Source organism: Rhinopithecus bieti, unplaced genomic scaffold, assembly GCF_001698545.2.
Source record: "Rhinopithecus bieti isolate Rb0 unplaced genomic scaffold, ASM169854v2 scaffold_1918, whole genome shotgun sequence".
Lineage (NCBI taxonomy): Eukaryota > Metazoa > Chordata > Mammalia > Primates > Cercopithecidae > Rhinopithecus > Rhinopithecus bieti.
In genome coordinates, this window is record NW_016803680.1 from 2,124,308 (window position 1) to 2,151,519 (window position 27,212).

Here is a 27,212-nt window from a genome sequence, read left to right on the forward strand (position 1 = left end):
AATGTAGCAAAACCCCATCTCTACAAAAAAGTACAAAAATTAGCTAGGCTTGGTGGCATGTGCCTGTAGTCCCAGCTACTCAGGAGACTGAGGTCGGAAGGTGGCTTGAGCCTGGAACGCAGAGGTTACAGTGAGCCAAGATCATGCCGCTGTACTCCAGGCTGGGCAACAGAGTGAGACCCTGTCTCAAATAAAAAAAGAGACAAGGCTATTTTAAGAAAGTAACCCTGACTTGATTTCACTTGGCCCCTAATCATCATCATTTCATACTCTTTTTTTTTTCTTTTTTTGAGACGGAGTCTCTCTCTGTTGTCCAGGCTGGAGGGAGTGCAGTGGCGCTATCTCAGCTCACTGCAACCTCCGCCTCCCGGGTTCACGCCATGTTCCTGCCTCAGCCTCCCGAGTAGCTGGGACTACAGGTGCCTGCCACCACGCCCAGCTAATCTTTTGTATTTTTAGTAGAGATGGGATTTCACCGTGTTAGCCAGGATGTTCTCAATCTCCTGACCTCGTGATCCGCCTGCCTCAGCCGCCCAAAATGCTGGGATTACAGGTGTGAGCCACGGCCCCGGCTCATTTCGTACTCTTCTGAATGACTGTCCTCATCTTATATCCCATCATTATGTGCATCCCAACCCAACTGCTTCCACCACCACCTCTCCTTCATAGTGATAAGATAAGCTGGCCTGAGAATATGGGGGCTGCTGCTCCACCTACACCTGACTCATGACACTACACTTAACCAGTCTTTGAACTTGGAAGTAGTGGCATAAAGAATCCTCTAGGGTATAAAGTTTTACTTTTAAGTTAACAATCATTGTATTTTTGTTGACCCAGACTATTTGCCATTGTAATACAGAAACAGGAAAGTGTATCCCTGCCTGAAGCCACACTACTGTATTTGAGAGTATCAGTGATGTTTTCCTTATCTCTCTTTTAACAGCTACCCTCTTACCGGAGCATTGCTCTTGCTTGGTTCATTACACATACAATGGAACATTCAGAGGGGCAGCTGAGCTTTTCCCACACTGTCACAAATTAAAGCACCAGCCATCTCCTAGTTAATTTTCACAACAGCTATTACAGTAATTGCTGGCTTAGAATGTCCTATCCAAGGCCGGGTTGGTGGTTCATGCCTGTAATCCCAGCACTTTGGAAGGTCGAGGTGGGTGGATCACTTGAGGCTAGTAGTTCGAGACCAGCCTGCCCAACATGGCGAAATCCAGTCTCTACTAAAAATACAAAAATTAGCTGGGCATGGTGCTGCATGCCTGTAATCCCAGCTCCTTGGGAGGCTGAGGCAGAGAATTGCTTGAACCTGGGAGGCGGAGGCTGCAGTGAGCCAAGATCACACCACTGCACTCCATGCTGGGTGACAGAGCAAGACTCCATCTCAAAAAAAAAAGAATGTCCTATCCATAAATTCTTAAAATGACAAAATAAGTTCACCTGCTTGATGACATATATTTTTATTTTTGTTAACTTTGTCTTTTGTTTCTTTAAAGGCTGCAAAGAAGTTTGTTTCTGGCCAGAAGTCGATGGCAGCAAGTGGAAATTTGGGACATACACCTTTTGTTGATGAGCTGTAATACTGACGCACACATTACAGGAGAGAGCTGAACATTCTCTCAGCCCAGAGCAGCAAACACATGAAAGTCAGAAATCTCTAATAAAACATTTGTCTTTTTTCCAGTGAGGTAAAATAAGGCATAAATGCAGGTAATTATTCTCAGCTGACCTAAAGTCAATAAAACATTCTGCTTAGGTGTTTTTCTTACGTTTTTCTCAATGAGTTAACAAGTATTTATTATGTGCTGATTGATATTTTTGTTTTAGATGCTTTAAAGGAGACAGGAATATAATTATTGAGTATAGAAGCATTAGAAACTATTAAAATTAAGGCTACGTGGCTATCAGTATAAATAGTGCCAGGTTACTATCGGTGGCTTTTCAGATGAAAGCAAATTCAAAATTTGTCATTTTGGGTATCAACAGCTAAATGGTCTGGTTTTTACCCCTGTTTTGCCTTTTTTGCAATAAAATTATTTCCGAAAAACATGAATGTCCTATCGATCATATCCTATATTCCCATTAATTCATTTTTTGTGTCTGATTTATCTTCACTGACAGAGTATTGTTTTTCGCTCATCTGCTGTCTCTCCCTTATCTGTTACTATCCTGTCTCTTCCAAGTAATTAACTCTCAATTCAACATTTACAGTAAAAGAAGGGCTGAAAAGGGGAAAACAAAGAATTCTAATGTGAATAACTAGCCAAGGAATATGTCTCTTAGTTATTTTAATTATAGTACTTGAAGTTTACCAAAAAAAGGAGAGAAACTAAATATTTAAAGAAAAGTGTGGTGTTTACATAAAGTGACATTCTCTATTATGTTCAGACATTCTGATATTGGATTTCTCTACTGCATTTTCTAAAAGAAAAGAAATTATTCTCAGAAAGAAGGGTTTTATTCTGAAAATAAGATTTGCGAGGCCTGCAAGAACCCAGGGAAGTCTTTAGATTATCCTATTGAAGAACATCTCTAAAGGCTTAATAACGTAGTCATAAGAGAAGAGAATTGGTGAGTCTACAGACAGTCCTTGATAAGTATAGCAAACTTGTGCCTGGTGAGGCACAAAACTTGGGTGTCTGCAAGATAAATGCTCATATGACCACAGATTTGCTAACCAACCTTTGATACTGGTTGGGCTTTAGCCTCTTCAACTTGGGCACAATCTTCCAGCCAAAATGCATCTGAGGTAGAGGAAGTAGAGGAGGAAGAGGTTTCATTGTCTTGCTTCACCATTATCCAGTATGGAGAAGGCGCCCTCACTTCTTTCTTATCGTCTCTGTGAATCATCACGTCACAATCAATGTCTTTTCCTACACTAATAGTATGGTTCCTCTTCTTATATCCATGCCAGTCTCTGGAGATGGATATTGGTCTCCTTGCAGGGTGATGCGCAGTTGACCATGGATATCTATAATATTGAAGTCTTCTATCTAAATCTACATTTTCATTATCATCACTGCTTATGAAAGATTCATCTTTTTCCAGCTCAGTTTTCTTTGGTGTGCTGAAATGAAAGAATAGTGAATAAAATAGATTCTTCATGTCAACATTTATGGTCCCCTAACAAGATGCCTTATAACTTGCTTTTTGACTCATAGAAGATACAATTTAGCCTTAGCACTACCTTTCTGTGTCATTGAAATGTTTCCCTTTTAAAATTATCTTTAAATCTTTTCCATTTCTAAATGGAAATCAAATTCTGCCTTAAATTACTTTACCATGCCCTAAAAAGTTTTGCACAGACTTATACTAGACTACTGACCAGAATATTAGGAGGTGTTAAAGGGTAGGTTAATTTCAGTGCAGCTAAAGTGACAGGTTCAACCTGACCATCTCCTGAGAACTCTGTTCTTGTGGCTCATGTGGCAGGAACAGAATATTACTGATTTCCAGATGAGTCAGGAAGTCAGGAAATAGTGGGCCTTAAGGATCTTCAACATCCTAGTCGTTAGTAAGTCTTCGAGTCTTTTTTTTAGAGAGGGTCTTGCTCTGTCACCCTTGCTGCAGTGCAGTGGCACAATCAGCTCATTGCAACCTTGAACTCCTAGACTCAAGTGACCCTCTGGCCTCTGTTTCCCAAGTAGCTGAGACTACAGGTGTGTATGCTGTGTGCTGCCACACCTGGCTAATTTTTAATTTGTTTTGTTTTGTTTGTAAAAACAGGATCTCCCTATGTTGCCCATGCCTGTCTCAAACTCCTGGCCTCGAAGAATACCTTAGCCTCCAAAGTGCTAGGATTACAGGCATGAGCCACTGTGCCCAGCCAGGTTTTTGTTGTTGTTGTTTTTAACTTTCTCCAATTATTGGCTTTCTTGATTGTTGAAACTAGGTGGTGCTTGCCTGCTAGTACCTTCAGGTCTCTGAACTTTCCTAATGCCTACAGTACCTGTGCTTGCTTTAACTTCCCAGAATGAGTGCTTTGTCACCTGCTTTCCCTCATCCTGGTGCTGTTGCCCAGCAGAACCAAATCTTTGTGATTACAAATCTCTGGTACATTCTGCCCTGCTAAAAGGAAATAGGTTTCTTCCCTGCCAACCTGTTAAGACTTCTGGTGTTATCACTAATAACCTTGGCGATCTGCCTGTTGTATTTGCTTCCAAGAATTTGAATGGCTTTTCCTAAAGTTTATCTCTTCCAGTAATAAACAGTTGATAATGAGTAATTTTTACTAAGAGCCACTAGTCTTAAATACTGATGTTCTTTGTCTAATTTGCCTTCAGACACACTTAGGTCTTCCTGAACAGCACATGAATTTTTTTTAAAAATCCAAGTATTAATAACTTTTTTTTCAGACTGCAGGGTGAATCCTGGGCAACTCTGATGGTTAGGTAATCATAAAGGACAGGTAAATTATCATTAGGTAATAAAGCCACAACCCTGCAGAGGTCAGGATTGGCTAGAAACAAACTTTCTAGACCATTCGGCCTACCCAGAGCGTTAAATGGAGAATTTTCTCCAGTGTGTATACCCGGTGCCATTTTCTCCTGGAAAAGATTATACCAGCTTTGTGAAAGCAGCTTTTTCCTTTCCCTTCTTTCCCTGCCCCATTACACCTAAGTTACTAAAATGCCGTAGATATGAGTACTTTGCCTAATTAAGAAAGGGAGTCAGCAGGTGCTTGGTATTGTTATTTAAGTTTGCGGGTTTTCGCCTCATACTTGAGTTGTGCTGTTCTATCTTTTCTTTGCTTTTGAATGGCCAGTCTGCCATCCTTAGAATTTAATATTCTGGATCTCAGAACTCCTCCATGTAATGAAAATGCTTAGAACATAGTTGTTATGTTGTCATCTAAAAGATGAGCCCATGGTTTTAGAGTCGTGCCCTCCAGTGTAGGAGTCGCTCAGTAGGATTTGATTGTGAGTTGTGATCATGCCACTACACTACAGCCTGAGGGACAGAGTGAGACCCTGTCTCAAAATAAGACTTTTAAATTAAAATTAAAACAAATGAACCATTGACCACATGAAAGTCCTAGGGTAATTTTAGCAAAACAAGACAGACTCAGTCCCTGCCTTCATGGAGTTCACATTCTCCCAGGGAAACACAGTGAACAACTGATTACACAGATTATTTCATTAAAATTGGGATAAATGTGAAGGAGCGAGCTGTGAAGGCATATGTCAGATGGACGTGTTTCTAGGAAGACCCCTTGGAGAAGGTACACTGGAGCCTTCAAGGATGACTGCTGAAGAGCAAAGTTACGAGCATGTTGCAGACAGAGAAGAGCAAGTGCAAAGACCCTGAGGCAAAGAGCAACAAAAGGCAGGGAGCTGGGAGCTAAAGTGGGATAGAGAAGGATGGGGAAAGCAGTATGAGTTGAAGTTGGAATGATATGCCGAGGCCAGCTGAACCCCGTAGAGCATTATAGGCCAATGTGAGGATTTTGACATTTATCCAAAGAACAAAAAGTCTTGAGATTTTTTATAGGAACATGCCAGGATCAGATTTGCATTACAAAAAGATCATTCTGGCCAGGCTTGGTTGCTCTTGCCTCTAATCCCAGCACTTAGGGAGACGGAGGCAGGCAGATCACCTGAGGTCAGGAGTGTGAAACCAGCTTGGCCAACATGGTAAAACTTCGTCTCTACTTAAAATACAAAAATTAGCTGGGTGTGGTGGCAGGCGCCTGTAATCCCAGCTACCCTGGAGGCTGAAGCAGGAGAATCACTTGAACCTGAGAGGCAGAGGTCGCAGTGAGCCAGGATCACTCCACTGCACTCCAGCCTGGGCGACAAGAGCAAAACCAAGAAAAAAAAATACAGTTTTGGTGATAATACAATTGGAAAGTGATGAGCATGTGGATAGAGAAAGCACAGGCATCAGTGAAACTGGCCAGGAGAAAGGACACCAAGAGGAAGCGGCCAGAGGGAATAGGAAAACAGGGAAATGAGGGGGTGCGGTGTCAGAAGCCTGGGAAGTGCCATTTCAAGAAGAGAGTGGGTGGAAAGTGTTAAGTGTCTAGTGCTGCTCAGAAGCCAAGCAAGACAAAGACAGACGAACGTAGTGGGATGAGAAGTGTGAAGGCTATGGGTGGCCCTGGGAAAAGGACTCAGCCAAGGGATGAAAGCAAAGCCTAGATAGAAGTGTGTTGAGGAGTGTCTGGGAAGTGGCATCTCTCAAGGAAACAGAGGTGTCTAATACAGCTTTTAGCAAGTTGGGAGGGGATGCAAGAGACTCCAGTGGCTAGAGAGGGTAGGGAGAGGAGAGTGGACTGACGATAGGATTTGCCAAGACGAGAGAAGTCTAAAAAGGCTTAGATGTTACTGGGAAGGACCCGGAGAGAAAAAAATTGAATATGCAAAAGAAAATAGGATTTGCAAGAAGCCCTTTTTTTTTTTTTTTTTTTTTTTTTTTAAAAAAATTTTTTTTTTTTTTTTTTTTTTTTTGAGACAGAATCTTGCTCTGTCTCTAGACTGGAGTGCAGTGGTGCGATCTCGGCTCACGGCAACTTCCGACTCCCAGGTTTAAGCGATTCTCCTGCCTCAGCCTCCTGAATAGCTGGGATTACAGGTGCTCACCACCACATGCAGCTAATTTTTGTAGTTTTAGTAGAGAAGGGGTTTCACCATGTTGGCCAGGATGGTCTCGATCTCCTGACCTCGTGATCCGCCTGCCTCCCAAAGTGTTGGGATTACAAACATGAGCCACCACACCCGGCCCACAAGAAGCATTTTAAGGGCTGACTTGGGAAGGAGAGGCACCATTCAGGTAGGCACAGGGACAAAATTCCCAACTGATGACTTGTTTTTTAACTCCAAGTTGACTTTATCATGCTTTCTCAGATCCTACAGATCTAATACCAGAAACCCAGGAAATTACTCTGACAGTGTCACCAGTCCTCCTGTCATTGTCCTTATTTGATAATTGTCACATTAAGCCATCTGTGCCTCACAGGCCCTGGGATTCTGTATTATAACAAAGAGTTCCTAAAATGAACTATTTACCTTGTTACTGGGAATTTGGCCTCAGGGATTAAATCATATATTTCTAGCCATTCTTCAGGAATGTTAATAAAATCTCGGTAAACCTTGATTTGTAGCACTGTTCCAATGGTGATGTGTTGCAAAAGCTGTAAAAATTCTCGAAGAGTATATCCTAACACGTTGGCATGGCCAACACTAATCAGAACATCACCTGAAGAGGGAAAAAATTATATATCAGTAAAACTAGGGGTTTAAAGGGGCCATATTGATTTCCGGCTTTATTGTGAGGTATTTCATTTTATGTGTTCATACTGTTGATTCTTTTTGAACCAAAACCAGGCTTCAGCCTTTTTTTTTTTGAGATGAAGTCTCACTGTCGCCCAAGCTGGAGTGTAGTGATGCGATCTCAGCTCACTGCAAGCTCCGCCTCCCAGGTTCAAGTGATTCTCCTGCCTCAGCCTCCCAAGTAGCTAGGATTATGGGCACGTGCCACCATGCCAGGCTAATTTTTGTTTGTTCGTTTGTTTGTTTTGTATTTTTAGTAGAGATGGGGTTTCACCATGTTGGCCAGGCTAGTCTCAAACTCTTGACCTCAGGTGATCTGTGCACCTCGGCCTCCCAAACTGCTGGGATGACAGGCATGAGCCACCCCGCCTGGCCTAGCCCTTATTTAATAAAGATGTTCATCTCCATGATATGAATGTCCTTTGCATAATGAAGAGTATATGCAAGATGTTTCTTAATAGCAGTATAATGGTAGACATTATATGATGTTTTTGAGACATTTCTGAAGTTCTTGGTGTGACAGAGGCTAAAAAACATTTATAATCAGAACCAGCCTTTAGGATTCTAAAAATAGATTAGTTTCAAATAAAATGAATGGCTATTACTAGGAAAGAAAAAACCATTTACACTAAGTGATGAATAAATGACCTACTTTCTATTATACCTGCCTGACAATTTCCAGTGCCCTCTACAGTTAATAGACCACATTAAACATAAAACCTTTCATTTTAATTCTCTACCCTTGTGCAGTATTGAGCAAATAATTCTGTATAAAACATTGGGCAATTAGGCATGCTTTAATTAACTGTAAGATGTGTGTGCAGTGAGTATGTTGGTTTAAAGGGATTTGACAGCTAGGTTTCCCTACCTTAGGGCAATGCGGGACAAGGAAAGAAACAAGATGGTCAGCCATGCAGCTTCTGAGTCCCCAGCAGGTGGGAAGAGGACTACATCTTGAGCACTAACCCCCGAAACCCCCAAATTGAAAGAACCTAAAAAGACCAATTATTCACTTGCTCCAACCTCCCCCATGTCCCCACCTCCAGCAGCTAGGTCATGGTCCTGTGAGTGAGATCCAGCCACTTGACACTCCCACCTGGGTCACTGAACCTGGAGGAGGAGACACAGAAGAGTGACAGGAGCTTCTAGTTGCCAGGGGTAGTTACACACAGCTCTTGGTTCTCACCATTTTCCAAGCCTGCTTCTCCAGCCTTTTGAGCGATTCTGTCAGACTCAGTATCCCAAATTCAGTGCATTAACAGAAGTGTTTTCTGTTTTTTGCATTGAGGAACTCTGACTGCTACAACGGCATTCAGCAAGACTTCAGAAAGGAATACAAAGGATTTGCTTTTTAAGGACCAATTCACATTGGGCAATTTCTTAAGTCTTCAGATCTTATTAGTACTGACCTGCTGGGGACCCTCAGTCAGCCTCATTCTAAGACAGCTGAAGCCTAACCTCAGAGAAGAAAAGGGTCAAGAAGAAGTGCCTTCTCTGATGCATGCACTGGGCCTCAATCAGGAATTACACTGATCCCAAAAGAAGCCTCCAAGGATGCCAAGGACAAATGTCCATAGCTCTAGAAACAAATTTCCCAGAATTCAAGAAAATGGATACTTAGAAGGGTGGAGAAAAACCTTCTCCTTTGGTCTTAAGCAGTAGCTGGGGGTAATACAATCAACCATGTATCTGAAGCTCACTTCAGAATGAAACAAGGCTACCTGCAGCTTGAGCAATACGAAACAGATGCTCATCCTACTGAGGTTAATGACAATGGCCAAAAAAAAAAAAAAAAAAAAAAACTCCCCAGATGAGCTTACTTACCTAATGTTAAAAGCAGTGTTTATAGCTGAAAGCTATGGCTTGGCATTCTGCTTAATTATGTTGTAAAAGGGTGACTTTTATCAAGAGGGCAGAAGATAAACAGCTTAATTTCCTGACCGTTCTGGCTGTAAACCAAACATGTCAGCATATGAATGTGCTTACTCTAGCAATAGATATTAACATTGCCTTTCATACAGAAACACCAATTTGGTATTTATGAACACCAACCTCATTACACATTTTTTTTCTGTTTTAATGGGCTATAGGGTGACATTATATAAACTTTGTCTCAATTACCTACATTAAATCAACTTTGCGTAGCCAAGCCACTACTGAAAAATATTTTATTTTTTCATCTCTCCCAACTAGGCTGGAAGTTCCTTAAGTTCCTCATGGCTAGGGACCATGTCTGTGTGGTTCACCACTACATCCCCAGTGCCTAGCTGGGTGTCTGCACACACTGGGTCTTCAGGAAATGCTTAGGCAGTAGCCAGTCTATGACTTGTATTTACTGTAGAAGCTACATTAATTTCTTTCTTTTTCTTTTTTTTTTTTTCTTGAGACAGGGTCTCACTTTGTCACCCAGGCTGGAGTGCAGGGATGCAAATACAGCTCACTGCAGCCTTGACCTCCAGGGCTCAAGCAACCCTCCTGCCTCAGCCCTGGGAGGAGCTGGGACTACAAGCGCATATGCCCACCATGTTGGGCTAGTTTTTGTATTTTTTATTGAAATGGGGTTTTGTCATGTTGCCCTGGCTGGTCTCAAACTCCTGAGCTCCAACAATTTGCCTGCCTCAGCTTCTCAAAGTGCTGAGATTCCAGGTGTGTGCTACCGCACCCGGCCTACATTAATTTCTTAATACTTAGAATATCAGAAGCTGTTAAGGCCATACTGGCCAAAAGGAACTTAAAGTTTAGCCAGAATAAACTAACACAAAATAAATTAGGAAATCAAGGCAAAACCCTATCCTGAAACACCAAAGGAGAGAGATTTCAGCACATAGATAAAAGATAATGGGGCTGGGAGAAAATGGGATCAAAGAAATAGCATGTTTCTACAATTATCGTCTCCCAAAATCTCATCATCATTGTCTAAAACCACTGAGTTACAGACTTTAAAGCCTAGACTGATGCTGAGGAGAACTGGCAGGCTTGTCACAAAGAGATTTGGGGCTCTGGACTTACTCTGTATTCAAATCTCATTTCTAGTTGTTAGGCAATTGGATGGAAAGGTATGGGCTTTCTAGGCAGACATGGGTTCAAATCCCAGCTCTGAACACAGACTCGGTTGTGTTAACTAAGATGAACAAGTTATTTCGTCTCTCTAATCCTCTATATTTTCATTATCTACATTTCAGGAGTGTTGCAAACTTTAAATTAGATAACACATGGGGCCAGGTGAGATGGCTCATGCCTGTAATCCCAGCACTTTGGGAGACTGAGACAGGAGGACTGCTTGAGCCCAGAGGTTCGAGGCTGTAGTAAGCTATGATTGCACTACTGCACTCCTGCACTCCAGCCTGTGTGACAGTGAGACCATGTCTCTTATACAAATAAAATTAAAAATTGGAGTAAAAAAAAGATAATAGATGGGGAAATATCTCTCACAATGCCTGGGAGAAATATTCATTTATTATTTATTTATTTATTAAGCAAAGACGTAACAAATGAGCCACTACTTTAGGTGTGACAGTTAATATTGTCAACTTAATTGGATCAAAGGATGCAAAGTATTGTTTCTGGGTATGTCTGTGAAGGTGTTGCCAGAAAAGATTAACATTTGAGTCAATGGACTTGGAGAGGTGGACCCGACCCTCAAATCTGGGTGGGAACCATCCAATCAGCTACCAGCATGGCTAGAAAAAGCAGGTGGAAAAAGGTGGAATGAGCAGACTTGCTGAGTCTTCAGCCTTCATCTTTCTCCTGTGCTGGATGCTTCCTGCCCTCGAACATCAGACTCCAAGTTATTTGGCTTTTGGACTCTTGGACTTACACCAGTGGTTTGCCAGGGGCTCTCAGGCCTTCAGCCACAGACTGGAGGCTACACTGTCAGCTTCCCAACTGTTGAGGTTTTGGGACTCGCACTGAGCCACTATTAGCTTCCCTGCTCTTCAGCTTGCAGATGGAGGGGCAGAATGATATGGTTTGGTTCTGTGTCCCCATCCAAATGTCATTGCCAGTTGTAATCCCCACATTTTGAGGGAGGGACCTGTAATCCCCACGTGTGGAGGGAGAGAGGTGATTGGATCATGGGGGCGGTTTCCCCCATGCTGTTCTCATGATAGTGAGTTCTCATAAGATCTGATGGTTGTATGAGTGTTTGACAGCTCCTCCTTCACATACTCACACTCTCTCCTGCCGCCTTGTGAAGAAAATGCCTGATTCCTCCTCCACCATGATTGTAAGTTTCCTGAGGCCTCCCCAGCCATACGGAACTGTGAGTCAATTAAACCTCCTTCATGTATAAATTATCCAGTCTCAGGCAGTATCTTTACAGCAGTGTGAGAATGCACTAATAGAGTAGGTGAGTCCTGGACTGAAAAGATGAAATTCAAGACTGCTTCTAACCTCAAAGAGCCCCCTAACTATAGCCCTGCCATGAGATTCTCTATTGCCCACCTAAAAGCATACTCCTGTCCCACTCTAGCACCCTGGAGTATGCACCCGGATCATCACCCAGCATCTGTCACCTGACCTTGAAGAAGCTGAGGAAAAGCAGAAAACCCCATGGGACCTGTCCTGGAGTTCTTTTGTTCTGGTAAGTCCAGAACTCTCCACCGGTTGCCGTTTGTTCTCTACTACCAAGTAGTGATGTGTGGGGAAAATGCTTTGGATTTTAAGGTATAGCAAACTGTTTCGTAAAACCATTATGTATCTGCTTTCTTCTTTAATCCATTGCTTGGAACCCTTAGCTGCAAATTAGAATCACCTGAGGAGCTTTTAAAACATAAACTGCCCTGTCCCAGTACAAGAACGATTGAATCAAAAACCTGTGGGGAGATAGGGACCAGGCATCTTGGTTTTACAAACTTCCCCGATGATTCTAATAGATAACCAGGGTTGCAAACCAGTGGCTTAATCCACTGGGACCCCCATACAGCCATCATTTGTTATTAAAACACACACAGGCAAAAGTCTAGAGAATCTGTAAGAACAGCCTAAGAGATTATTTCCAATATTTCTATAGCACTTCAGTTTTAAAAGCACTTTCATAAAAATTATTTCATCAGGCTGGGCTCAATGGCTCACACCTGTAATCCCAGCACTTTTGGAGGCCACATGGGAGGATTGCTTGAGGCCAGGAGTTTGAGACCAGCCTGGACAACATAGTGAGACACCACCCACCCACCGCCTCCACTGCCCACGTCTACAAAAAAATAAAAAATAAAATAAAATTAGCTGGGCATGGTGGTACACGCCTGAGTCCCAGCTACTCAGGAGGCTGAAGCAGGAGGATCACTTGAGCCAAGGAGTTTAAGGCCACAATAAGCCATGATCAAGCCACTGCACTCCAGCATGGGTGACAGAATGATACCCCATCTATCAAACAAACACGCATTATTTCATCAAATCTTAGCAACGTCTGACAAACATAGGATTCTCCCCATTCAAGATGAGGTGACTGAGGCCTGAAAGGTTAAGTGGCTTTGCCCAGGGTCACAGAACTAAAAAGTGTCAGACGCTGGGCCTGACTCAGGACAGCTAACACAATATGTTTTTTCCTTCTCACGACTGCGCCAGCCCATTCTGCTTCCCCAGCTCCTGGGCACAGCACTAGGCCCAGGCCAGGCACTGAGAAAACACCTCTTGAACAGCATAGAAAATTCATTCACCCAAAGACACGAGGAGCAGGGCGGTATTGGTAAAGCCCTTAGGCTCTGGAGTCTGACAGAGAAGGTTCAATGAAATCCCAGCTCCTCGGAGTGACCATGGGAGAGTTACTAAATACCTGATTTGTCTGCAAGATGGTTTCATGCAGAATCTAGCTCAGGGTTTGTGAGAGTGAAATGAGATCATGCAGCTAAGTGTTAGCAATGCTTAATACTGCCTACGAAAGAAAATATCTTTGTGCACTGAAAGCCATAGCTCTGGAGCTGTGGTCCCTGAATCCCCACATAGGAGAAACAGGTGAATTGGACAAGGAGCTCAATCTCACTGACCCTCATTAAGTAAATTTAATTTTCTTATTTTTTTAGAGATAGCGTCTCACTCTGTTACCCAGGTTGGCGTGCAGTGGCACAATCATAGCTCACTGCAGCCTCGGCTTCCTGCGCTCAAGTGATCCTCCCACCTCAGCTTCCCGAGTAGCTAGGATTACAGGCATGCATCATGCTGGGCTACTTTTGTTTTGTTGTAGAAATGGTGATATGGTTTGGATTTGTGTCCCTGCCCAAATCTCATGTTGAACTGTAGTCCCCGGTGTTGGAGGAAGGACCTGTGGGGAGGCGATTGGATCACGGGGGCAGATTTCCCCCTTGCTGTTCTCATGATAGCGAGTGAGTTCTCATGATAGCGAGTGAGTTCTCATGAGATCTGGTTGTTTAAACTGTGTAGCACCTCCCTGTGCTCTCTCTTCCTCCTGCTCCAACCATGTAAGACGTACCTCCTTCCTCTTCACCTTCTGCCATGATTGTAAGTTTCCTGAGGCCTCCCCAGCTGTGCTTCCTGTACAGCCTGCAGAACCATGAGCCAATTAAACCTCTTTTCTTATAAATTACCCAGTTTCAGTTTTTTCTTTATAGCAGTGCAAGAACGGACTAATACAGACAGCGTCTCACTATGTTGCTCAGGCTGGCCTTGAACTCCTGGCCTCACCTGATCCTCTCACCTTGGCGTCCCAAAGTGCTGGAATTACAAGTATAAGCCCACTGTACCTGGCCAGAATTAAATGAATTAATATGCCTAACTGTGATAGTTATATAAGTGATAGCCATTGGCTGGCCCATAGTAAGTTCTCAACTAATGTTGTCATATCTTTTTTTTTTTTTTTTTTTTTTTGAGACAGAGTCTCACTCTGTCACCCAGGCTGGAGTACAACGGTGCAATCTCAGCTCACTGTAACATCCACCTCCGGGGTTCAAGAGATTCTCCTGCCTCAGCCTCCTGAGTAGCTGGGACAAAGGTACCCACCACCAGGCCCAGCTAATTTTTGTATTTGTATTTATTTATTTATGTATTTATTTATTTTTATTTATTTATTTTTGAGACAGAGTCTCTGTCACTCAGGCTGGAGTGCAGTGGCGCAATCTCAGCTCGCTGCAACCTCTGCTTCCCGGGTACAAGTGATTCTCCTACCTCAGCCTCTCAAGTAGCTGGGATTACAGGCGTGTGCCACCATGCCCAGCTAATTTTTGTATTTTTAATAGAGATAGGGTTTCACCATCTTTTCCAGGCTGGTCTCGAACTCCGGACCTCAGGATCCACCCACCTCAGCCTCCTAAAGTGCTGGGATTACAGGCGTGAGCCACCGCTCCCAGACAGTTTTTGTATTTTTAGTAGAGACAAAGTTTTACCATGTTGGCCAGGGTGGTCTCAAATTCCTAACCTCAAGGGATCTCCCGCCTTGGCCTCCCAAAGTGCTGGGATTACAGGCGTGAGCCAGCATGCCCGTTGTATCCTTATAGTTACACTGAAACCTGGTGACCTGAGTCTCCCTTCAGGCAGATGGGCAGGATGGGTGGTTGGGAAGCACGGTGAAAGGGCAGTCACCTGGCTGAAGTTTCCCGTCGTTGGCTGCAGCCCCCTTCCTGATGAGGTGGGTGATCTGGAGGTAGGGTCCATGCTGGATGATGATGAGGCCTAATCCCAGCCTGCCCACAGTGAGTTTGGTCTGCTGTGTTTTGCTCAAGTTGTGTACAGATGTTTTGACCTTGATGGTGACTCCTCTTTCTAACCAAAAGAGGGGAACTTATTTCAGTCCTTCACCAAGACAGAAGCATGGCCATACCCACTGGGGTTCTGAAGCCGGATCCCTGGGACAGTTATTTAATCCCTATTCCTCAGATTCCTTGTTGGTAAAATGAGGATAAAAAGTGTTCACCTTGGAGAGCTCTTCTGAAAATTAAATGGGAGCATTAAAGAGCTTTTGCAGAGTCTGGCATATTATGAGTACTTAATATTAGTCAGTATTATCTATTCACTTAACAAATATTTATTGATACAGACGGTGTGCTAGGCCCTGGGTTTACCACGGTGAGCAAAACAGATATGTTGGGTTTTTTGGTTTTATCAGACAAGGTCTCACTCTGTTGCCCAGGCTGGAGTGCAGTGGCATGATCACGGCTCACTGCAGCCTCAATCTCCTGGGCTCAAGGGCTCCTCCCACCTCAACCTCCTAAGTAGCTGGGACTACTGGCATACGCTACTATACATGGCTAATTTTTATTGTTTTTGTAGAGACAGGGTCTCACTATATTGACCAGGCTAGTCTTGAACTCCTGGCCTCAAGCAGTCCTCCCACCTCAGCCTCCCAAAGTGCTGGCATTACAGGTGTGAGCCACCATGCCCGGCCCACATGTGTTTCTTGTCCTCATGAAGTTTACAGCCTAGTGGAGGGGACAAATATCAATCAGTCATGTAAATATGTGTTGGATAACAAACTGTAACTCATGTTATAAAAGAAATGGATGGAGGCTCTGAGAATGAGTAACAGAGGGCCAAAGTCTCATCTGAGGATGGCGGGTCAGGCTTCCAGCAGGGCTAAAATTTGAATTAAGGCCATAAGGACCAATAGGAAATATTTAGGCAAAGAAAGGTGGATCAGGAGCACATTGTGTTAAGGTCTGAGAAAGGAAGGAACCGGCCCTGTCAGAGGAGGGGGGAGGCAGGAGGAGCGAGGACCAAGCAGACAGAGGCTGCTTCTCAGACTTCCTTAGTGAAAAAGCTCAGAAGTGAATTAAGCTGGACATGGTTAGATGAGATGAAATGAAATGAAAATGAAAGGGTTGTGGTGCATGTCGTGGCAGTAACAGCAGAAATGAGCAGTAGATGGATCCAAAAAGCACATGGGAGAAAAATCTGAAGGCCTTGGAGACAAGGGGTAATGGGAGGGGTTGAAATATGTTTTCTACAGAACCAAATCTCACAAGAAAAATTTCAGGGACTAAAAGGACATTCAAAACAACAAGTTAATTTCCCAAGAGGAAGCTGCTAGCAAACTCCTTTTCGGTACACAGGAAGCTCCTGGGGAGATCTGTTTTCGGCACACTTTTCCAGTATTTCACACACAACTCCTTTCCATAAGGACAAGTGACACACAAGCTTGCCAAGTCCATGTGACTGTGGTGTTTTCAGGGCCACTGCCAAGGGAAAGGCTCCCCCAGCTCCCCACCTCTGGCTGTAGGGAACTGGAGGGGTTCATGGCCCTTTCCTCTAAAGCAAACGTCCTTGCCCATCTCTAACCTCACTTTCCCCCAAACCACAGATGCTCTTTGTTTGGGAAAATAAAATAGCATAATATAAACGAGATACCATCTTCAGAGACCTTTTGGGGTTCTGGGTGCAACTGGGGGCAGGATATGCCCTACCTGAGCCTCTGGTTCCTGAGCAAACAGAGAAGTCACATCTTGGGCAAGGTCCAGTGGCTCCTATCTCAGCTTGTAAATTCAATGTGCTTATAAGGTAAGCTACCAGGAGCCCACTTTTAAAAGTCAGCAGGGTTAAGTAAAAGAAGCCGGACTCAAAAGGCTCCTAACTCACAGATGAAGGACGTGTCTCAGGAGTTTGATCCAGACCTCTATAAGCAAATGCAGAAGTTCAGGAAGGCAAGAAACACAAAGTACATCTTGCAAAATTAAAATAACTTTGTGCCAGGTGCAGGAGCTCACGCCAGTAATCCCAGCATTTTGGGAGGCTGAAGCGGGCAGATCACGAGATCAGGAGTTCGAGACCAGCCTAGCCAACATGGTGAAACCTGTCTCTACTAAAGATACAAAAAATTGGCCGGGCGCGGTGGCTCAAGCCTGTAATCCCAGCACTTTGGGAGGCCGAGACGGGCGGATCACGAGGTCAGGAGATCGAGTCCATCCTGGCTAACACGGTGAAACCCCGTCTCTACTAAAAAATACAAAAAACTAGCCGGGCGATGTGGCGGGCGCCTGTAGTCCCAGCTATGTGGGAGGCTGAGGCAGGAGAATGGCGTGAGCGCAAGAGGCGGAGCTTGCAGTGAGCTGAGATCCGGCCACTGCACTCCAGCCTGGGCGACAGAGTGAGACTCGGTCTCAAAAAAAAATAAAAAATAAAAATAAAAAAAAGATACAAAAAATTAGCCGAGCGTGGCGGCACGCGCCTGTAATCCCACCTACTTAGGAGGCTGAGGCACGATAATCACTTGAACCCAAGAGGCAGAGGTTGCAGTGAGCTGAGATGGCACCATTTTACTCCAGCCTGGGTGACAGGGTGAGACTCCGTCTCAAAAACAAAAAAAATTAGCTGGGCATGTTGGTGTGCGCCTGTAATCCCAGTTACAAGCCTGGGTGACAGAGGGAGACTCCATCTCAAAAAAGAAAAGAAAAGAAAAAAAAAACCTGACGAAGTGAAGTTGGATGTGGATCTTCGTGGAGCAAGTCAATACATGCAATCTCCTGTCTCACATGCTAGCAACGTACCAGACCACTCCGCTTCATTTTGGGGAGATTTCTCACACTATGGCAGCCATCCATGAGAGCTTCACAGGTTATCAGCCATATGAAGTCACTACTTTAAAGCGCTTACACAACCCTCTGAAAAAACTAGTTGAGAAGAAAAGAAGCTCACCCAGCAGGAAAGCGCAGATGTGGCAGTGCAGTAGCTGAGTCAATTAATTTCATTAGAGGATGGAAACTGCTACAAGGAAAGAACTGAAGATATGCCTTAGACAAAGGCTCTTCACACAGCGCATGCTCAGGGTGAACTATTAGCCATCAAACCTGAGGAAGGTGCTCGCTTGGGCCCAGTGGCAGGGACCCTGGAACCCGAAGGTACTGACAAAGGTGACCCTACTGCTGTTGAGTGAGATCTTCAATGCTTCCTCCCTGGAGGAGGATGAGCTCAGAAAAGAGTGAGTGGCGGCCGGGAGCAGTGGCTCACGCCTGTGATCCCATCACTTTGGGAGTCCAAGACAGGCGGATCACGAGGTCAGGAGATCGAGACCATCCTGGCTAACACGATGAAACCCGTCTCTACTAAAAAATACAAAAAAATTAGCCGGGCGTGGTGCAGGTGCCTGTAGTCCCAGCTACTCCAGAGGCTGAGGCAGAATGGTATGACCCCCGGGGGGCGGAGCTTGCAGTGAGCCGAGATCACACCACTGCACTCCAGCCTGCGCAACAGAGCGAGACTCCATATCAAAAAAAAAAAAAAAAAGAGTGAGCCGCTGTGTTTGGGGACAACCAGGTGGAGGAGGCAGCACTGTGGTCCTGGGAGAGCCAGACCCCAAACACCACATTAAAATATGAAAGAGTTACAGGTCTTGCTACAAGGCTAGTCAGACAGCAATGTCAACCTTCCCAAGGACAAGCAGTCCAAATGACAAAAGCCCTGCAGTGAAAAAGCCTAAGGCTGCCTGGCACCTGCCTGCCTGGTTCAGCCTCTTCGCCAACCTCGAGTCATTATCAAATCCTGATGCTGTTAGGAAAAAAGCCATAAAGAACAAGAATTGCTCAATTCAGGAATCTGCAGCCTTTGGTAAGCCCACCTGGGGGCTAGCAGAAGTATAAAGTGATTAGAGCCTGGGCAACGTAGTGACACCTCATCTCTTCTATTTAGGCCGGGCATAGTGGCTCATACCTGTAATCCCAGCACTTTGGGAGGTCGAGGGTGGGTGGATCACTTGAAGTCAGGAGTTCGAGACCAGCCTGGCCAGCATGGTGAAACACCGTTGCTACTGAAAACACAAAAATCAGCCAGGTGTGGTGGCTCACACCTATAATCCCAGCTACTCTGGAGGCTGAGGCACAAGAATCACTTGAACCCGCCTGGAAGGCAGGGGTTGCAGTAAGTCAAGATCATGCCACTGCACTCCAGCCTGGGTCACAGAGCGAGACTCTGTCTCAGAAAAAAAAAAAAAAATTAGCTGAGTGTGATGGTGCATGCCTACAGTCCCAGCTATGGGAGGCTGATGCAGGAGGATTGCTGGAGCCCAAGAGTTGGAGGCTGCAGTGAGCCAGGAGCATACCACTGTACTCCAGCCTGAGCAACAAAACAAGACCCTGTCTCTAAAAATAAAATACAGTGACCAGTATGCTATTTTGAGATTTATGTGCCCTTTTAATAAAAATGAAAGGGCCAAAGTCCCTATTTACATTGGTATAATTTTGTAAAGGATCCTTACGATATGATTTCATTTTTATGATGTTCTCCATGGAAAAGGCAAAAAAAAAAAAAAAAAAAAAAAAAAAACTGTAAAAAACAGATAGGGGTGTGAGGAGCTGCAGTGGGGTGGGGTTTGGCTGCAACTGGGCATTGCAAAGTAATTTTAGGGAGTGGTGAAACTGTTCCCTATCTTGATGGAGGGGGTGATTCAACGTGGGTATAGCTTGTCAAAACTCATACCACTGTGCTTTTAAAGGGGGGGATCTTACTGCATGGAAATTATACCTTGATAAAAATAACGATGGCCCAAGGCGGGCAGATCACTTAAGGTCAAGAGTTGAAGACCAGCCTGGCCAACATGGCAAAATCCTATCACTACTAAAAATAAAAAATTAGCTGGGCCTGGTGGCAGGCACCTGTAATCCTGTGAGCCGAGATCGCGCCACTGCACTCCAGCCTGGGGGACAAAGCAAGACTCCTTCTCAAATGATGATGATGATGATGATGATGATGATGATGATGATGATGATAATAATAATAATAACGATGGAGAGAGGTTATCTCCCAGGCCAAGAGTGTACCATTGCCATTTTACAGAGGAGGAAAATTGAGGAAGGCTTGGTCCCCAGGGCTTCTTCACCCGCTTCCTTCTCCCCAGTTACCTTTTTTGTTTTTGCGGGAGGCCTTCTGCATGGCTCCCGGAGGTCGGGCAGCTCTGGAGGGCCTCCCGGAGCAGAGGCTGGAGTCAGCCCCAATCCCAACAGTTTCGAACCTCGCCTGCGGGCAACGCCCTCGGGATGGCCACCAGGGGGCGCTGCGCCGCCGCTGCCCAGAAATTGGGCGGCAGTGAGGTCGCCGCAAGGCTTCCCGTGGACCCTGCAAAACGTAGCGTGGGTATTGCACTTCAGTGTACGGTATGGAAACTTCTACAGAGGCTAGCACAGTGCCTGACCCACGGTGGGTTCTTCATTCTTTCTTTTCTTTTCTTTTTTTAAGAGAGGGGTGGGGGGTGGGGGGGGGTCTCACTATGTTGCTCAGGCTGGTCTCGAACTCCTGGGGTCAAGCGATCTGCCCGCCTCAGCCTCCCAAAGTGCTGGGATTACAGGCATGAGCCACCGTGCTTGGCTTCTTCATTCATTCTTGGTGAACCTAAGAAACAGGGAGGGGGAGAAGGCACAGAAGAGGGTGTCTCAAAGATGACAGGTGGTGTGCAGAGGAAGATCACAGCCAGAAGATCACAGGAGATCACAGAATACCTAGAAGATCAGAGAATCCCCCGCTGTGCTCCAAATAATGGTATTTTAAAAAAAATTGTTACATCAGTAGCTCCAATGCTTTGGAACTGCACTTTTTTTCATGAATGTTTTGGGTAAGGCCCCAGGGTGGCCTAAAAAAAAAAAGGGGGGGTCACTATTAGGAGAGGCCCTATTAATGCTTCCTTCTTTTTTCCAAGATAATTCTTCCTCCCACACACATTCACTCATACAACAAGTATTTACAGGGAGCTGTTCTGTCGTTTACTGACACTGGGGACACAACAGTAGGCAAGACAAATACAGAAACACAGGCTTTATCCTCTTGAAACCTGTACTTAAAAAACAGATGAAGTGGACAATTGTAGGAAAATATAAATTATTAAAAATAAATTCTAGGCCAGGTGTGGTGTCTAACACCTGTAATCCTAGGTACTCAGGAGACTGAGGCAGGAGGACTGCTTGAGCCTAGGAGTTTGAGATCAGCCTGGGCAACATAGCGAGACCCTTTCTCTATAAAAAAAAAAAATGTTAAAATTAGCTGGGCATGGTGGTGCACATCTGTAGTCCTAGCTACTCAGGAGGCTGAGATGGGAGGATCACTTGAGCCCAGGATTCAAGGCTGCAGGGAGCTATGATCGAGTCACCACCTTCCAGTCTGGGTGATGGAGCAAGATCCTGTCTCCAAAAATAAAAATGAACAAATGAATTAATAAATTCTAGAAGAAAGAGAAAACCTAATGAGGTAGGCCCTGGTGTTATCCCCGGTCTGATGAAACTGAGAGGCTAAGCACCTTGCCCCATCCCTTCAACAAAGAGTCATTAAGCACTGATTAGGTGTCAGGCACTGTGCAAAGATTTCCGTGGGAGATCTGGTTATGTCCAAGCTTATCCTGTTGTTTCTGTGGCTCTACACAGACAATAAGCCAGGGCAGATTCCTTTTTAGATTCCTTTTTTTTTTTTTTTTTTGAGATGGGGTCTCATTCTGTCACCCAGGCTGGAGTACAGTGACGAAATCTCAGCTCACTGCAACCTCTGCCTTCCAGGCCCAAGCAATCCTTCCACCTCAGCCTCCAGAGTAGCTGGGACCACAAGCCTGTGTCACCACGCCTGGCTAACTTTTGTATTTTTAGTAGAGACAGGGTTTTGCCATGTTGGCCAGGTTGGTTTCCAACTCCTGAGTTCAGGTGATCCACCCGCCTTGGCTTCCCAAAGTGCTGGGATTACATGCATGAGTGCCAGGGCAGATTTCTCATTAGAAAAATCCTGTGTCGCGGAGACCAATACAAAGAGCTATTCTCCACCTCAAGTCTCCTGTGGGTGACTTCTTGTAACAGGTCACCTTTCCTCTTCCAAATAGTCTGGCAGGGGTCTACATAGATACCAACTTAATTCTATCATAAAATACATCCTTTTCCTCCATCTTTCTACCAGCAGGGGAAGGGTGAGAGTTTGTGGGACTAGAGCCCATCAGCATATATGGTTCTGTAATGGAGCACATCAGTGCCTGACGTCCCTTTAATCTTCTCTCCACCCCAGGCTGAAAAGTGTCTTTACAGCAGAGGTCTCTACACTCCACCAAGCCAAGTGAGCCAAGGTCATGTTGATTGGTGGTACAGCAGGAAACAAACTGTCGTGGGTAATGTCCTGCCTAGATCCCCCTTCAGGGCTGTAGGACTTACACCTCCCACCTTCACTACTACTACTGGCTGAAAAGAACCGCTTGCCCAAGATCTCACCTTCCCAGATCAACTAGCATCTAGTGACTGGTCAATGCAGGGCCATCCCAGGTTCAGAGCTCTCCATGTGGTCCACTGCAGCCTGACTTTTCCCTCTGCCCTGTCCTGCTTCATTCCTTTTTTATTTTTATTTTCATTTATTTATTTTTTTTTTTGAGACGGTCTTACTCTGTTGCCTAGGGTGGAGTGCAGTGGAGTGATCTCGGCTCACTACAACCTCCATCTCCCAGGTTCAAGCAATTCTCATGCCTCAGCCTCCTGAGTAGCTGGGATTACAGGCACCCACTGCCATGCCTGGCTAATTTTTGTATTTTTAATACAGACAGGGGTTTTACCATGTTGACCAGGCTGGTTTCGAACTCCTGACCTCATGTTATCTGCCCACCTCAGCCTCCCAAAGTGCTGGGATTACAGGCATGAGCCACCACACCCGGCCCCTGCTTTATTTCTTCTTCCAAAGAGTAGATGCTAGGATGGATCACTTAATACCCGGGTAATAATGAGGAGCCCATCCCTGGTACAGGAGGAGCATAGCTAGCCTCTGGCAGAGGGAAACTCTAAGATGGCTAATTTTTTATGGGCAGTAAATGGGATGGTTTACCAGGGGGAGGAAGCAGACAAGAGTATTCAATCACCAGGAAGGAATCAGGCTGAGACTTCACATCGGGGCAGACAGGAACATTGGGCGCCCACGTCATCTATTTAGGTGTCTCTTAATACTCCTTTGCCCTATTTGGACAGTAAATGGACAAATACAGCAACCACTGCCTGAGAAGTGCCCAGCAACTAGATGCTCAAGCTCTCTAGGGATGGAGGTCTAGGCCACCCCATCATGTAGGCCACCTAGATCATCTAAGATGCTGGCAGAGGGAGAGAGGTTTCTAGGATGGATAGAAGAGGGGACTGAAGGGTATGCTAGTTACGCCTCTAGATGAGCTGTAGCAGCGGCAGGAGCTATAGTTCCCACAACCCTCCCCTATACGTTTCCCACAGGAGAAGATGCCCCAGGGTCCTGAAAATGCTGCTCTCCAAACTTAAGTAGCAAATGAGAGGCACAGCACCGTATGGGCACTATTGCAAATGCTGCACTACACTGCCTCGGGCAGGACTGCAGGACTATTCCCTGGCTACTGGGAGGGTGGTAGGTTGACAGATCTCAGCTGTCAGCCCTCTTGAGGAATTGTATTTGTTCAAAGAGAGCTGCCCTCCAAGCTCCATGGCAGGTCAGTGCAGGGATGAAAAGGCGTGGCCCCTTTACTCCAACTCAGGCCAACTCAGAGCAGCTATCCCAGTTTCAGAGCTCCCCTGGGGGTCTGCCAAAGCCTCCCATGACTGCAGCACAGACTGACTTCTCCCTCTTCCCACCCCTGCTTCCCTTTCCCCATAGGACTTGATTCTCAAGGGCTCTCTATTATAAACTTCCTGCACACTAATCAATAATCGCATTTCTGAGTCAGCTCAAAGGGAACCAATCCATGAAACAAACTGAGATTTGAGCCCAGGCGCAAGCTGCTAACTCTGGATTTAGTTTCTTGTGTCTTCTCTAACCCCAGAAACCTCAGGTACACATGTGTGGTGCATCCACCATGCTCTTGGCCCACGTGGTAAACCTAACCCCTAGGGAGACAGTGTGTTTATTGTCAGGCTGAAGATACTCCTTAAAGAGAAGAGTGATCACACAGTCCCTTCCACAGCTTTGCCCGCGGTCCCATCTGGATTTAGCCTCTTCTGGCCAAAGCCTATCATCCATCACAATAAAGCATGCCATGCTCACGGCCCTTTAACAGCTGCAGAATGGCTATTTATGACTTTGGGCTGCACAGCATAGCTCCCTCCTGGAAGCGTTCTATGTTCTTCTGGGTCCCCAAGGCTTTCTGCAATAAGGAGTCTTGTGGCTCATTTCTGAAAAGTCCCAGCTGCTCTCCTTAGGGGTGGGTGAGAGGATGGGATGCTTCTGTCACTGAGTCCAGGAGTCTTGTTAGGCCAGGTGGGGGAAAAAGGCCCAGAGAGGTAACATGGCTTTCCCAAGGTCAAGTAAGTAGCAGGGCAGGAACTAGAACATAGTTATGTATTCTCTCTGCTTCACTACATCACCTCTCCCAAACCCTTAGGGTTTGCCTCTACTAAAATCTAGACTGAGATACAGAGAAGGGAACTGATCTGTCCTGCAGATCTCAGAGACTGGGGACTTTGAAACACCAGCCAGGCACAGTGGTGTGGGCCTGTAGTCCCAGCTACTTGGGAGGCTAAGGTGGGAGGATCACTTAAGGCCAGGAGTTCAAATCCAGCCTGGGCAACATAGACCATATCTCTTAAAAAAAAAAAAAAAAAAGAAAGAAAAGAAAGAAAGAAAGAGATATAGGGATAAAAACATGGATTAATGGGAAATCTGTAAACAATTTGGCACCTGCCAATCCCACCTCCCATTCTGGATGGCAGGAAGGGATGGGATAGGTAACTATTCTCTGTACTGATGTGCAGCCATTAATACGATAAAAATGTTTTAAATTCTTTTAACTCAATACTGGTTGTTCTTGTGCTTTAATCTTAGACCCAGAACCATTTGTAGAGGGTAAAAGTAAGAACTGTATTATTTATTTATTTTATTTATTAGAGACAGGGGTCTCACTGTGTTGTCCAGGCTGCTCTTGAACTCCTGGACTCAAGCGATCCTCCCACCTCAGCTTCCTGAGTAGCTGGGATTATAGGTGCAAACCACCATGCTTGGCTACTTGTATCTATTGTAAACACAAGAACCCAATCATCATCATTCTGTTCAGCTGGAGTTAGAATAGGTGCAAACTGTCCTAACATTCAGCCCTAGGATTCTTCTTAGCTGGCCAGCAGAAAACATCAGTGGGTATTATCTGGGAATCTAGTCCTGTATAGTTACAGTTTCTTCTATCACTGGGCAATAGAAAACCCCAACAAGAAGCCAAGAATATGACTCAATTAAACTTCTTCAGAACTTATTAAAAAAAAAAAGAAGAAGAAGAAAAGAAAAAAGAAACTGAAGACTATTGCAGTAATGTGATAAGGATTATATCTGGATCCTTGCAGTATATGAATTATCTTGTGTCAATTTCTGTGGCAGAGGAAAAATAAAATCTATATTAACAAAAAAAAAATCCTTTCCCCCAAGAGACCAATGTTGGGACAGAAAAGTCAATATAGACCAGCAATCAAACCCTTCCTTCTCCAAGCTATGTAGTGACACTGATACTCTGTGCACATTTCTGCAAGGCTGTTGGATTTGGTGGAATTTGAAACCTTCTGAATTTTGTGGACATGTAAGCATTCCAAAAATAGAGACAGATGTCACTCTTCTAGGTCTTTCTAGAGACGACCTACGTGGCATTTAAGGAGAAAATCAGTGTTTCATCTCCACTTGCTGCACGGAGTACCATTAGGGAGAGCTGAATCCAACTTCAGGGTTAGTGGTGATTCGGCCCATGAGCTGTGGAAGAAAAGAAAACTCCATCATAGCATAATTTGCTGACAAATTATGCAAATGCCTTATTTTTCCTGTTTATTCATCCAACTTAAGACGGTGCACACACAACTCAGTAACAGGATCATAACACCTGGTTGCTCAGGTCAAAAGCTTATTCTTGAGTTCTCTTTCAACTCCTTCCCCATTATCAGCAGGTCCTTCCCTCTATCTAGAGAACATCCAAATCTGCCCATTCCTCTCCATCTTCACTACTCTCAACCTAGCCAAAGCTACACTTCTCTCTCGAGGACTACTTGGCCGCTTAACTGGCGTCCCTGTTGACATCTTTGCCTCTCCCCCATACAAGCTACACTACCGATCTTCACAGATTAAGTAAAATCATGGGATTCTCCTGCAAACACCCTCCACTGCCTTCTCATTGCACTCAGAACAAAATCCAAGGCCCCCAAAGTCCTACACCTGGCCTCTGCCTACCTCTTGTCATACTACTCTCCTGCCACACAGGCCATTTTGCAATACCCTGGACGCGCTGATCTCTTTCTGCCCCCTTCCCCTAATGACCTTTGCACTGGCTGTTCTGTCTGGTCCTGCGCCAGGTCTTCAAAGTGCAGGTCTTTATGATCATGATGGTCTCAGCGGAAATGCATCCTTCCCTATCGCAGGTAGCGCCCCGACTCCCATCATACTGACCTCCATTGAATTCAGGGATCTGCACCTGAAATTATCCTTATTTTACAGACAGGTTCTTAATGTGTTTGTCTCTTCCCACCAGAACATGAGCTCCCCGAGGGCGGGCGCCTTGTCTCTGTCCACTCCAGTACCTCTGCACCTACAGCGCCTGACGCAGAGGGGGTGTCGAGAGCTATTTTCTAAATGGGGCAATCCTGTGAGCTGACAGCCGCGGAACGGGCAATGAGAATACAAGGTGACAGGGACCGCGCGGGGCCCGGAGTCGCTCGGCGGGAGTCGGGGCCCGCCTCCTGCTGGAAGACGGGCGGCTCCCCACTCTCATTCGAGTTTTGCTTCTGAGGGGCTCAGGAGCGGCCGCAGCCTGTGCCCAGTCATCAACGACAACAATCTTATTAGTGGGCAGAAAGCCAAGAGGTGGCGTGGCTTGCCGGAAGAGACCGGGACCCGGGGCAGGGACCGGAGCCGGGCCGGTCGGGTCCGGGTCTAGAAGGTCGAGGCAGGCAGTGCAGGGAGGGGCCCAGGGCGGCCGGCCGAGCCTGGAGGACGGAGCGAGGGTGCGGCTGCCGGGGAGCCGGCACCGGCCTCGCCAGCGCCCAGGCTTCGCTTCCGGGTGAGGGGCGGGCGGGCCGAGCAGTTCCGGGGCGGGCGGCGGTTCCGTCTGTGCGGGCCGCGCCGCGGCTG

The 27,212-nt window shown here is 45.5% G+C and overlaps 2 protein-coding genes across 7 annotated transcripts in view; one reads left to right on the top strand and one right to left on the bottom strand.

The window, feature by feature from the left end:
- Positions 1–1,777, top strand: part of UQCRC2 (ubiquinol-cytochrome c reductase core protein 2) — a 31,226-nt gene extending 29,449 nt beyond the window's left edge. The window contains exon 14 of the mRNA XM_017850217.1: positions 1,506–1,777. Within this exon, the coding sequence (XP_017705706.1) occupies positions 1,506–1,589 (84 nt within the window). The 3' untranslated portion in view covers positions 1,590–1,777. The remainder of the gene's footprint in view (positions 1–1,505) is intronic.
- A 47-nt stretch (positions 1,778–1,824) lies between these two features.
- Positions 1,825–27,164, bottom strand: PDZD9 (PDZ domain containing 9). Of its 6 annotated transcripts, XM_017850263.1 has the most exons (5): positions 26,663–27,161; positions 26,403–26,556; positions 25,739–25,844; positions 7,017–7,206; positions 1,825–3,076 (listed from the first exon to the last, which is right to left on the bottom strand). In XM_017850263.1, the coding sequence occupies exons 3-5, from the start codon at positions 25,743–25,745 to the stop codon at positions 2,683–2,685; spliced, it is 591 nt and encodes a 196-aa protein (XP_017705752.1). In that variant the 5' UTR covers positions 25,746–25,844; positions 26,403–26,556; positions 26,663–27,161; the 3' UTR covers positions 1,825–2,682. The 6 variants fall into 6 exon arrangements, 5 of the variants coding, with proteins under 5 accessions (XP_017705752.1, XP_017705743.1, XP_017705717.1 ...); XM_017850254.1 differs by having other exon boundaries at positions 26,532–27,161; XM_017850228.1 differs by lacking the exons at positions 25,739–25,844; positions 26,403–26,556; positions 26,663–27,161 and adding exons at positions 14,814–14,993; positions 20,057–20,252.
- Positions 27,165–27,212: the final 48 nt, after the last annotated feature.